The sequence below is a fragment of the Necator americanus genome, chromosome III (genome assembly GCF_031761385.1).
Source record: "Necator americanus strain Aroian chromosome III, whole genome shotgun sequence".
In the NCBI taxonomy this organism is placed as follows: domain Eukaryota; kingdom Metazoa; phylum Nematoda; class Chromadorea; order Rhabditida; family Ancylostomatidae; genus Necator; species Necator americanus.
The window spans coordinates 6,369,930-6,383,006 of record NC_087373.1 but is presented as its reverse complement, the minus strand read 5'-3'; the positions used below and the strand labels follow the sequence as shown (position 1 = coordinate 6,383,006).

At 41.7% G+C, this 13,077-nt stretch overlaps 1 protein-coding gene across 7 annotated transcripts in view; it reads left to right on the top strand.

Moving 5' to 3' along the window:
• Window positions 1–13,077, top strand: part of RB195_008758 (uncharacterized protein) — a gene marked incomplete at both ends in the record, with an annotated part of 52,559 nt that overhangs the window by 17,118 nt on the left and 22,364 nt on the right. For 4 of the 7 annotated variants that reach the window (XM_064195414.1, XM_064195415.1, XM_064195413.1 and 1 more), the window contains 14 exons: window positions 2,505–2,627; window positions 2,682–2,763; window positions 4,830–4,944; window positions 5,017–5,139; window positions 8,107–8,203; window positions 8,280–8,367; window positions 8,539–8,645; window positions 9,118–9,194; window positions 9,264–9,351; window positions 9,474–9,608; window positions 9,793–9,903; window positions 11,794–11,865; window positions 12,452–12,575; window positions 12,627–12,702. In XM_064195414.1, coding sequence (XP_064046555.1) covers window positions 2,505–2,627; window positions 2,682–2,763; window positions 4,830–4,944; window positions 5,017–5,139; window positions 8,107–8,203; window positions 8,280–8,367; window positions 8,539–8,645; window positions 9,118–9,194; window positions 9,264–9,351; window positions 9,474–9,608; window positions 9,793–9,903; window positions 11,794–11,865; window positions 12,452–12,575; window positions 12,627–12,702 — 1,418 coding nt within the window. Of the gene's footprint in view, window positions 1–2,504; window positions 2,628–2,681; window positions 2,764–4,829; window positions 4,945–5,016; window positions 5,140–5,613; window positions 5,948–6,337; window positions 6,458–6,577; window positions 6,699–7,866; window positions 7,910–8,106; window positions 8,204–8,279; window positions 8,368–8,538; window positions 8,646–9,117; window positions 9,195–9,263; window positions 9,352–9,473; window positions 9,609–9,792; window positions 9,904–11,793; window positions 11,866–12,451; window positions 12,576–12,626; window positions 12,703–13,077 lie in introns of those variants that run through there. The other 3 variants (XM_064195410.1, XM_064195412.1, XM_064195411.1) reach the window with 3 other exon arrangements.

The following is a 13,077-nucleotide window of genomic DNA, read 5'->3' as shown; positions in this document are numbered from 1 at the left end:
CGTTAGCCGTTGTTTAATAAAGGCGAACAATACCAATCTTGGCTACAGCTCAAGGAAATCAGTTAAAAACTTCGCTTCAACATGCCGAGATTCAAAGACAGTCGAACATGGGCAATACTCAGAGTTCTAACAGTTTGTGCAATCATGTAGAGTACTCGACCAAGAGATCTCTGAATGAAATATTTGTGACGAGTTACCTCTGAGATATTTGCAAGCAGAATTACGCTGTTCTCTTTTACAAAAGTCAGTACTTCAAAAAAAAAAAGGATGAAAATACCTCCAACTCAAACGTTCCAATGAAAGTTCGCCCATTTGACTGCTCACTAGCATCAAATTCAGTTTATGCAATAACCTTTTTCTGGAAGGTTCTATTAAAGGCATCACCCCACGAATCTGAGGTGGCACGGATTTCACTTGGAGCATTCTTATACGGGATAGCAGATTATGGAGAGGAGGGTGATTCCGTCCATTTCTATAGTGTTGTTCCAAAATTCTTTTGAAAAAGTGCGTTAGCACTTAGAATGAGGACGAACAGCGTTGTGAAAGAGGTCAGTTGTGTTTGAGATAAGTTGAACAAAGATCCAAGAGAAAAGTTCGTATCTATATGGGCAGATATGTACGCTTATGACTAAATAAATATGTGTTGTTCTATGATGCAAATTACGACAAGGGGAAAAAGAAGATCTCCCCTATACTTTTACATTCTGTTGTACACGTTCCAAACCTTTGGTATACAAAATAATTCAACCGAAAACAAACGTTGCCGACCAGTAGAAAACATTTCTGAGCAATCCAGTCTTCCATCCAATAGTTTTCAGTCAATATTAGGAGACGCCAACAGCAAAACAAAAATCTACTAATTGTGAGAGCGCACCGGATGTTTTGATTTCTCGAATCCGCTATATTCCAGATTTTAATGCGAGGAGTTTAGTTGTCCCTGACAAAATAATACTGAGACGTGTGAAGTTGCAAAAATGTATCATCTCAGCGATTATAGTCACTTGTAGCTCTTGAACTCACTGCCGCTCAAGTTGTGTAGGAGAGTCAACTTCTGTTGTAACCCTCTAGTTGTTTATAGTTGTTTTTACAGGGTCTTCTTTGTTGGTAGCTTTTGGTCGGTTTTCTTTTTGCAATAAATCTGCCAGTGAACTTATATTATATTCATGGAAACAATTCGGGCACATTTCTCAAGAGTTTCAGCACAGCATATTTTGCTGCATCGGCTAAAACAGAGGAACATTTGCGGTGTCAAAGAGTGAAATTGCTTGGGACTTGACTTGGAAACTTATCCCATTGAGGAATTCAATACGGTCAAATTAAAGATCGTGAACTGTGCGTCATCGTCGAACTCGGGCCCCGTCGGAATCCGACGGGTTCTGCTTGCTTCTGCTATAGATGACGCTAATTGTCATCAATTACAATGGAGTAACGAATATTTCTAAGAGCGGCATAGACAAGAGGATAAGGCGTTCGGTGGGACTTTGGAACTAGGAAGAGCCACAACTGACAGTGCAAAGTTGTTTCCTTGCACTCACAGAATTCCCTAAGTAGTCAATAATGTTTTCTTATGGCGTAAACAAAGATTATGTGGAGTATAAATAAGGACAGTGCGCTCTAAAACTTGCTAAACAAAGAGGTATGTTTGGTGATTTCTCTCTGTGCTGCGCTCTGCATCTTAACGAATATTATTTAGCACACCGCATAACATATTCAACGTACCAGAGTTTCTCTTGGAATTTGACTCATAGTCACTTATTTTTGTGCATATGCGTTCACTGATGAGGTGGTTGAGTTAAAACGAACTAGATCCTGGTCCATGTCTGCAATCTCATTGCAGTAGGGAAGGTTCCCGCCTTGTCATTATGACAAAGATGACGTCATTGTAAAAGGATTTAAAGGCATCACCCCACGAATCGAGTGGTACGGATTTCCGATGGAGTATTTGTATACGAGATCGTAGATTATGGAGAGAAGGGTGATTTTGTTCATTTCTTCCTAATTGCCGTAAAAAACGGCCCGGAAGATACGGCTTCGAGCGTTCTGGCGCGCTATTTTCGACAACAAGTTCGATTGGAGCACGCCACCCGCGTGCACGCACCGCATCTTCCGGGCCGTTTTTTTACGGCATTTAGCAAGAAATGGACTGAATCACCCCCTTCTCATAATCTACTATGCCGAATAACTATACGAATACTCCACCTAAAATCCGTACCACCTCAGATTCGTGGGGTGATGCCTTTAACAAAATACTTGAATATTACTATACTAAGGTGTAGAATAGATGAAAATACAACAAACTGCTTGTCATGTTTAACGTTGTTCTTCTAATTTCAATGTAACTTCTTTTTTTTCAGGAGAAATGAGAATGTGAAACATGCATTTCAAACACGAACACAGACATGCGAGCATATTAGCGTTCGTGTTTGAAACGTGGTTAACCTCGTTTTAAGAAGATTTAACAACTTCAATTGATATCGAAAAGAGTGTTGTTCGTTTTATTATAGGGTGATGTCAAGACTAAGTACTGGTTTCCTTATGCTTCTTTCACTCACAGTAGTGTTCTTGTTCGTTGAGCACATATTAGGTCCGATAGGCGGGCTGCAGAAATGGCCTACAATTTTAGTAAGGTGAGGATTTTTACTCTCTAATGAAATCTGTGTTGTTGATTCCGGATCTTTTAGGAGTAAGATTTTTCAAAAGAATAGCAATTCAAAGAAATGGATCGTCGTAACTACGGTTCAACATCCAACAGAAGAGATCAAGGTACATTAAATAGTCTTGAGGCGACGTGGCTTCAACTTGGGTACTGTCTTGGGGAACCAGCGGCCGAATTTGTGCTGCTCACGATGCTATCGGTAGACTAGAGCAGAGAGTATTGAAGGATAAATTCTCTGGAGTATCAATCCGCTTGGGATGAGTCATCCCAGAACGCCTGTTGGCCTATGCAATGACTTACGGGCCACCCTATGTTAGGAAGTAAATCGAAAGTTGATTATTCACTTGAGTGCACAAAGAGTGGGTTCTATTCACCTTACGAAAGTTCCCAATAGCTACCTAAAGTGAGCTTAACTCACTATCTAAGGTGAGAGTTCTGACCTACGACATTTTCGAAAAATTCTACTCAAGATCTCCATGTGCCGTTAGTTAAAGGCATCACCCCACGAATCTGGGGTGGTGGGGGTTTTAAGTGTGTTATGCCTATACTGAGTCATAGATTATGGAAGTAGGGTGATTCCGTCTATTTGTTCCTGATTACCGTAAAAAACTGCCCGGAAGATACAGCTTTGAGCGCTCCGGCGCGCTATTTTCTACAACAAGTTCGATTGGAGCGCGCCAGCCTTGTGCATGCGTCGCACCTTGCGGGCCGTTTTTACGGCAATTAGGAAGAAATGGACGGAATCACTCTCCTCTCCATAATCTACGACCTCGTATAGAAACTCCCCACCTGAAATCCGCACCACCCCGGATTTGTGGAGTGATGCCTTTAAGCCGGGTACGACGCAAAGACGAATGCTGGGACGTTATTGCATTAACACATTTTATAGTTCACTCCGTATAGATACAGGAGGGATGTAGTCATCATTTAATGTTCAACTCTCACAGTGATTACAACTTGTCGATAGTCAAATTGAAGCAAGAGTAAAGATTGTTTACGAAATTGGCTCTTGCTTCATTTAGACTATCGACAAGTTGCGATCTCTAATCCAAGATTCAAGGAAGGTCTAACTTTCACGCAACTCTCATAGTGTCTTATTCTTTCCATTATCTGCGATTTATGTCATTTGGATAGCTTTCGCTTTATTATCTTCATACTCAACAAATCGGTACCTTCAAAAAGCTGTGCGATATAGTAATCACTAATCCTACTGGTGTATTTCGGACACACCATACTGCTACGAGGCTTTTATCGCATCTTATTAGACGATCACTGAAGTAGAGGAGGTTAACTTTGCTTTCTCCTTACTGTTTCGAAACGAAAGTTTCGTATTTTTTATCCTCAGGTCATCTCTTAACAGAGCAATTTGCAGAATTGTATCCCAAGGAGATTCGTCGTCGTCGCTAGCTTTTATTCGAATTCCTTTAACCCGACTAGGATATACGAAATTCTCGACCTCCTGAACTGCTTCGAAAACTCAGGCACATTCACTGAAATTTTCTGACGGAGATCTTCCTTTCTTGCTTCTAGTTCTCAGCGAGGAATTTAATATGCACAAAATGAAGCAATCAGATGTATACTTTCCCATACTTCCCCGAAAGAGTCCCCTTACTTCTGGTAAGGTTACAGATTTGAGATAGCTTTTCATAATGCACATCTCTTCTTTGAAAGTGACGAGGAAATCATTCAGATGTCATGTACAGGTTCAATTCTATTCGCATACTGTACATAGGCTTGCATTTTGTAGTTATAACACTTATTGTTCTGTTTTATTCAGTAGTTTTAATAATTTTCTCCCACGTATTCTTCTTTTCATATTTCCTCACAACTACATGGTTGTCTGCGTTACCACAGCTAAAAAAGTGTTTACGCTGTCTCTATTCCCATAAACGAGAAAATAAAGTGGAATGTTGTTCTCCCTGTCTCTTGCCCACAGAATGTGTTACGTCTTGACGACACTCGGGAAAAATCTACGAGGACCTCTTGTACAGTTTCCCGCTTACTCCGATCTTTTAACACTTGTCTTTTTCTTTTCATACGCGTTGTTGTACTGGCGTTTGGCTGTGAAAATTCTATTTTTCACCAAAGATTTGGTCTTTAGAAAAGTTTTCTTTTTCGTATCAAAGAAATTCGTATTAATCGAAAATGAATTTGATTGGATTTTGAAATTCAGCGTCTCTCTCGCATTCCTAATTGGGCACTAGTTGTGGTAGCAGACGTAAGGACGCCAAAAGATTGGTATGTGGAAGGAGCTCACTTCCTAAGTATAGAAGACCAGAAAAAGCTGGGCAAGCATGAATTTCTTTTACCAGTCGACGAATTGCTGGAAAAAGAAGTTGACCTGATGGTTGATATTGCAGGTTATCGGATTATGGACTCTCTTCCATATAATTCGTATGCGCGAAAAAATATTGGATACCTATATGCAATTGCAAATGGAGCAGAATGGATATACGACACGGATGATGACAAAAAGCCTTATGGTGCACTGTTAAACATATTTCAGTGATATTCTCTTAAGTCTAGTCAAGATGTCTTAGACCATTTTATTTGCGACTAGAACTTTGAAGAGTTTTGAAGGAGTTTGAAAACTGCATCACTACACGCAAGTACCCAACATCTTTTTTTTTCTTGCGATTACAGCGCATTACGATGCAGCAGTAGCAAGAATCGTGATGCAGCAGGTTTTCTGTTTTTTTTTTCTCAGCAATCTACAGAATTTCCTATTCCCAATACCTATTGCGGAACTACACTTGACTAAAATCAGCCGCAGGTTGGAGTTATTTTTGAGGTCACGTATACGTATAAGTCTGATAAGTTAGCTGCATGTGGTGGCCCTGCTTTAATAAACGCAATTAGGCATCTCTGCATACTCCTTAGGAGCGTACGAGCAGTGTAACCTGCACTGTAATACAGCGAAAGCTTCCCATACCTTGCAGAAAGGTGTTGTTGTCAAGCACCATGCCAGAGCCCATACACTGAAAGGTCGAATGAACTCGTAATATTGAACTGTCAGTCGTTTTCAAGTGAACTCCAACAGGCCGCTCTGTCCAGACTTCTGCGATATCTGCATGCATCGTTTGCTGCGCTGCAGGAAACAGGCATCAAGGATCGCCCGCTCATCAGTATCGACGATTACACAATCTACTATGGCGATGCTGATGAAGGGAAAGTAGGGAACGGCGGAATAGCTGTTAGAAACGACTACAACAACTCGGAGACGAGTCTGGTTCAACGTCGTCAGAATTCTTCGCACGATTGCGGGATTGCAGAGAACTTAAACCCTGGATTGTAAGTGCTCACGCACCTAGAGAAACCGCTGAACGACACGACAACAACTTACAAGGACGCGTTTCATTACGAACTCAATACGTTGATATCCAAATTACCAAGCCAACAGACGGTAATTATCGGATGCGAACGCAGAAATGGAACTTAAACAACAATCCGATGTGGTTGGAAAATGCTTCATTGAGCGAATTTCAGAAAACGGAAATCGTATGATAGACTTTTGCGAGCAGACGAACCTCATCACTGCTTCCACGTTTAAGAATAATCATTGACACCATCTGTGGCAAGAGAGTACCCCATTAACGCCAGAAGAGCAGCAGAGGTGGAAGATCTAGGCCGACTCTAAAGCTACAGCTCGATTATTTCCTGACAAAGAGCATTCCTTTTCAGATATTCCAAATTCTATAATGGTCCGAGACGTCGCATTCGATTCCGATCACCGCCCACTTCTCAGCTTTGTGACACGGTTCTAAAAAAAGCAGTCGTGGAGCTCAACATCAACCGAAGCTGGTCCTGGCATGTCTGAAAAACTAGGAATGCAGAAGGAGGTTCCACTAATGATTGTCAATATTGGATTCCGGACCAGAAAGAGTGCATTCAGGATGTTGCAAAAAAAATTTGCTTTTATAGGAAGAAGTTCGTCTTTGTATCTTCAGAGACAATGTGCACGTACTATTCTGTATGTGTTGCCCGCACTACTGGTGGCTTTAGCCAGGAGAGGAAGGAGGATGCGTCGTCAGCTGAAACGTAATTTTGAGAACGAATGGACGAAAGAGTTTGAGAGGGCGTGGGAGCACAAAATCTCGAGAAAAGCCTATACCCTGCTAAGGCAGTATAGGAGCAAGATGAAGAGGTCCTGAAAACTGCCAACGGAATGTTACTTAGGTAACCCTGCCCATCTGGAGGGAATATCTCAACACCTTATTGAAGCGACAAGCATCGTCAGTCTGTGTCCTCGTGCATGGTCAAAGACAGACATACACTGCGGTCAACGAAAAACCACCGACGAAGTCAACAGTTCTCGTCTGTATTCAAGAAATGAAGAATGTGAAGTTTGACGGAGACGATGGAATTAGTGCAGAAATGCTGAAATCCCTTCCTCCTGGGATTCGTGAGATGACAAAGATCATCCGTTCAATATGGATAGACAAAACATACCTGACTTGTGGAGACACGCTATCATAATTCCCTTCCACAAGACGGATCCTGGGAACTATCGAGGAACCTATTTGTTGTGCGTTATGTACAAAGCTTTGGAGTGGATTATCTTGGATGGCTAACCCGACATCGAGGAGAAACCATTAGTGACGAACATGTCGACTTTTGCCCTGGTCGATCGAAGATTGATCAGGTGAGGAGAGTGATTCAACTAAGGCTCAACGGTTAGCTTTTTTTGGAGTTCGGATCTGCCTTCGACTCCCCTCATTGCGGCTGTTTTATCAAGGTGCTTTGCGCCGGTAGAGTTCAAGGAAAATTCATACGCCTAACTAACAACCTGAATGGAAGAACAACGGCTGTGGTTTGAACACCAGCAGAATGTACCACACCGTTCGAAGTGGATACTGAAGTGAGGCAAGGGATCGTGGTGAGACCCTTTCTGTCCAACTTTCCCGTCGATGACGTATTGCGAAGAATTGTTGACAGTGTCCCACCGTTGTCATTTTAGCACCGTCTCCACGTCTCTTGGTAGTTCTCGAGTACGCCGACGATGTAGTAAGATTCGCTTCTAGTATTCGCCCAAAGTTACAACATGTTGTTAACCTTGTATTAGTTGCAGTCTGCGGGCTGTGCTCCGTCCTGATGAATCCAAGCAGATATGAGTCTTCTCGAGGGTCTCATTCTCGAGGGAATCAGGGTGGAGGAACAATCTATCGGACTCTTGGACGACTTCTGTTATTTGTACTGTAGGATGAAAAACTATGGCAGCTATGAAAGAGATATTTGGCAAAGACTCGGCAAAGAGTGAGGATGAACTTTCGCAAGTTTCTGAAATATACAAAGAAGCGCGAATTTTGTTGCAATGGATACTGTAACTACTTTCGTGGGCAGTTCTAAGTTAATTAAAGCAGGTTCTATAGAATATCCGAAGGAATATAGATGCTCCGCGTGAAATGCACTACTTTTTTCCGTCATCCGACTTATAAATTCCCTGTTTTTAGGACTTGGACTGGAGCAATTCGAATATTCTAACGAAACGAGTGGATTACGCTACGGTTGCCGTCCTCCAGAAAGAAAAAGGAATAATTTTAACGAAAAGTGAGTGTTAGTTGTAATCGTTGTGAAATCTATAGTACTTGCTGATATACGCGTACATGTGTCCGTTCCTGAACAGGTTTTCATCGGAAAAACTTTTCAACCCGTACTCGTTTTTTGGAAATGTAAAAATGTGGCCTCGAGGATTTCCCATCGAGCACATACAGGTCATTCTTTATGTCTTCTACTCTATTAAATTAGCTGTATTACATTATAAAGCAATTTTAGTTCTGTAAATAATATGCGAAAGTGGAAAAGTGTAAAATAACTTTGTTGAAAGAAGAATCTGACTTTGCTACCTCCTTCAAATCTAAAACGGGTCAGAAGGATATTTTCAGAGCCACACAAATGGTGCAGAGCGATCTTGTCTATGTCATCAGATGCGCACTCCCATTGTGCAGCAAGGACTTGTTCACAGAGATTCCGATTTGTACGCTCTTTACAGGTATACATAACTGAGAAGTGCACGGTTGAACACTGTTGATCTGGCTTGCAGGAACTTGAGAATAGGGACTACGACTATTTAGCTGTATCCGGCTATATCCCTTTCATCTCCGACTCCTTAATTGCTGCAATTTCGTTCTGCAGTGTAGCGGTTAGAGGTTCATCTGCCTGCACGATCCATTGGGAGTTCGAATCCGCCCTAATGCTCACCAAGCCCTTCATTCCCGCGGGGTCTATAAATTGGTAGCAGACTTGTCCTGGAGATCAAAAACATGACTTGACACATCGGCTAGCCCCAGCAAGTCATTGTATAGGCCAGTTACACGTTCGTGAACCTTAAATGATTCTGAATTGAGGTGAACGTGGTGGCGAGAGTCCCAAGCGGATTGATTAACGCCAGACATTTTATTCTCTCATCCTGTATCATATTATAAGGTTTCCTAAGCTAAATAAAAGCGCATTTCTTTATTTAGGGCCTCGCATGCCGACGAAAAGGACAGAGTCGACGTAAAATTTAACAGATTCACTCCTCCTGTAACTCTTGCAAGTGGTCTGTGTTTGTATCTACAGTTTTTTTAATGTTAAAAACATATCACGGTATAATCGTTTAATTTTACAGGAATATACGCACCATGGAATTCTCAGAACACTCTATTCCATCGTCGAGCATTTTTCACACTTGCATTGCCGGTGTCTGTGCCATTTCGGCAAGTACACTTCATTTTTGTGATTTATTTATTTTCTGTAGAGCTAATCCTAATCAGTTTAGAAGTTACACTTGTATCCTGTAATGTGTTACTAGGTGGACTTTATTTTCGACCATTTTTAGTGCCACAGACATTTGGAGATCATATTTTGCGCAGAAACTTCTTCATGTAATTGGTGAAAATATTGCATTTTATCCGGCTAACGCAATACAACTCGGAAATTCTCATGACTTGTTCAGCGATTTTCGTACTGAAAGGTAAGACAAAGAATCCAGCTATTTTTGCTAATATTTTCACTAAGCTAAGCTAAGCAGAATCTGGAACTTTGCCACTTCAATTTTCTATTTGATGTGAAATTGTCACTTTCCATTACTAAAAATGAAGATTACTTGCAACTTCAATGCCTTATAAAAACGATTTTGGAATAAACACTTGTTTTAGAGATTATCATTTATACAAGAATTTTGGGAACTTGTTGAGATTTCTCGATGACTGGAACTGCAATCATAAATCATTGGATAAATGTGTTCTAAAGTTGGCAGAAGAGTTCAGGTCAGAATGCTTACTGAAACTTAAAGGCAGTATGCCACTAATTTGAGGTGGTGCGGATTTCAGGTGGAGCATCCGTATACGTGGTCGTAGATCATGGAGACGGGGGAAGTTCCGCTTATCTCTCCCTGCATCACTGCAAACAGCCGCCTCCAGAATGCGGTATTGTACGACGCCATCCATTGCAACGCTCCACCCCTTGCGCCGCCTCCACCCTGCGATTTGTCGGAAATCAATTCGAACTGCCCCGATAGGCAGAAAGGGACGCTACGCGCGCAAGGGTGGCGCACTGCAATAGAAGGCATCGTACAAAACAGCATTCAGGAGTCGGGTGCTTGCAGTGATTCAGGGAGAGATGAGCGAAACCACCCCGGTCTCCATAATCTACGACCCCGTATATGGATACTCCACCTAAAATCCGTACCACCCCAGATTTGTGGTATGGTGCCTTTAAATATTGTTCAAAATGAACATCACAACTTAATAAGTGACAAACAAAAAGTAGCTAGGTATTTCAGTTCACCTTATGAATATAGACCAGATAATGTTTCAGTAGTAGGAGTGTTGTTAGAGAGAAAAGGAAATATGTATGTGTGAATGATGTAATAGTTATTGTATACTTTTTTTACTGGTACACTTACGAGGTTTTTAGGTGAACCTCTATTTACGTAAGGTTTCGGATTCTTCGCCAACTCCAGAGACCTAAACAGTGATTAATAGGGACGATCTCACGCTTATCCTCTTATTTACCAAATAACCCTAGATGATTGTTTCGATAATAGTTCAAGGTAGTGACAACAGAATTGAAATTAAAGGCATCACCCCTTGAATCTGAGGTGGTACGGATTTCAGGTGGAGTATTCGTATACGAGGTCGTAGATTATGGAGATGGGGATGATTTCGTCCATTTCTCCCTGTATCCGTGAAAACGGACAACTCCGGAACGCTGTTTCTTACGACGCCCTCAATTGCAGTGCGCCACCCTTGTGCCGCCCCCGCCTGCGATTCGTCCAAATGGATTTTCGCAAATCGCGGGGGGTTGGGCAGAGCGCAAACGTTGCGCATTCCAGCATGAGCCGTCATAAGAAACAGCATTCCGGAGTCGTCCATTTCCAACTGATACAGCCAGAAACGGACGGAATCACTCTCTTCCACACAATCTACGACCGCGTATAGGCATAACCCACCTGAAACTCGTACCACCCCAGATTCGTTTGGTGATGCCTTTAATCTCACAGGTCATGTGCGTTTGCTAATAGCACGTACTTGTCCTTGCCAAAGGTACCAGCAAATTGTTATAGCTGAGCAGGATCGCAAGCGACCTTATAATATTTGAGCTACACGTGCAACATCAGGTTGTCACAGTTTCGGAAACTGCTTGACACATTGGCTGTTAAGTGGGTCCCACCGGATTGCACCAAAAACAAAATGTTCCAAGAGGAAACAAATTTTAAGAAGACCTTTCTAAGGAAGAAGTAAACGTTTGTTGATTGTTCTTGGTACTTGTATCGTTGTGCGAGCTATGACTACTCGATATCGTGTGCGTAGATAAAATATTATATCCTGATCCTACATAGCAATCCACTTTTTGTTGGTAGAATGGGCAGCGACGGGTAGAGATCACCAGCGGCTGTACATTCGGTGGAACACATGGTAAGACTAGTTTCAATTCATACGGCTTTTGTCTTCTCTGCGTGGGATAGTTCGAAATAACCTCCATTGAGACCTCTGAAGATGGCGAAAGAGCAGAAACGTCATGCAGATAAAGGAGGTGCCTGAAAACCTCGCAGCAACAGCGGTAGAAAACGTAGACTGAGCTGAGGATCTAGAAAACGAACTCACTGAACTGTTGTTGTATTCACTTCAGTTCAATTAATTTTGAATATAATTTAGTGCAAAGAAGTTTTGGGGAAAGACTGATGTGGCACTGATAAGAAAGTGGATAGAGGATCTTCATAACATTACGTAAGTTCTTTATCTGTTTGATAAACGTATGAAGAACGCCCAGGATGTGGCTGTGGGGTTGTTTATCAGTGGTGACATCTCCGATGCGTTCATGAAGCAGCTTCGCTGATTGGATTCTCAAGGAAACCGATCCTCTCGGGTTGCAATCTGCACTTCGCTTCCCAACCACATGTCGTATTCCCCTTCTCATACCGTCTCAAACTACTACCTCACTCATGAATTTCCCTCACCAGGAAAACTTTAGTTGGTTCGATCGCCTGAAAACGAAATGGTAGTTATGGTTGACTTTTAGTTGTTCTTCACATCCCAATCTATCCATTTCTGATTCCAAAAAATTGCAACTGAATGATCAGTCACTGTCCTCGATTTCATGGAGAAAGCACTGACGATCCAACTGTGTAAAATTTTATGTAAGATCAAAGTTTCGGAGACATTCACAGCACGAAGGACCTTTTCGCTCAAATTGGTAGCATAAGCGGAGCGATTTTTTGATACGGGTTTGGAGCGTTCGGCTCACTATTAGCTTCAAAATCAAAATCTTCTTCCAGAAAAATATTTCAGAGCAAAAACTTAAAATTAATTATAGATATGAATTCCCATCACTCAACAGCGTGAAAGAATATGCTGTTTCTTCTAAAGAAAACTTTCGAGGAGCCAATTGTAGACGTGCCAGGGTGCAATTCCACTCAGAGCGTGTAAATCTGAACGAGGTACCGGTGAAAATTCTGTATTACTTTGGCAAGAGTGATTTGAATTTTTAGGATGGCAGGAGATCAAAACTCAAAATAAGATCAGGTGTTGCTCTTTCCAACTGGTGCGCGGCCGCCAACTATTCTGGTAATCCATTCGTAGTATACCGCTCGGATTTATCCCACTGTTGATAATCTGAGCCATCGATGACACGCTGCTTTTGGCCACCTGGGACCGCGCGACAATATATTCCATGGAGAAAAATGCTTTGTTTCTTTTTTTTTTGTTTATTAGGTAGATCATACCTCAATAGAATTATACTTAGTGTGGACCAAGAAAGGCAACGTGTAAAAAAATTTACAAACAACAAATAAAGCAACTAACTTTTTCGACTCTAAAGATATAACTTTGCAATTTCACTGAAACGTTCCCGAAAGATGAGTTTTTTTTTTACCAACGAATTATCTGTGAGGCCTACAATGCTACTATAGAATTATACGTGGCAACGAATCTTCCATCGTC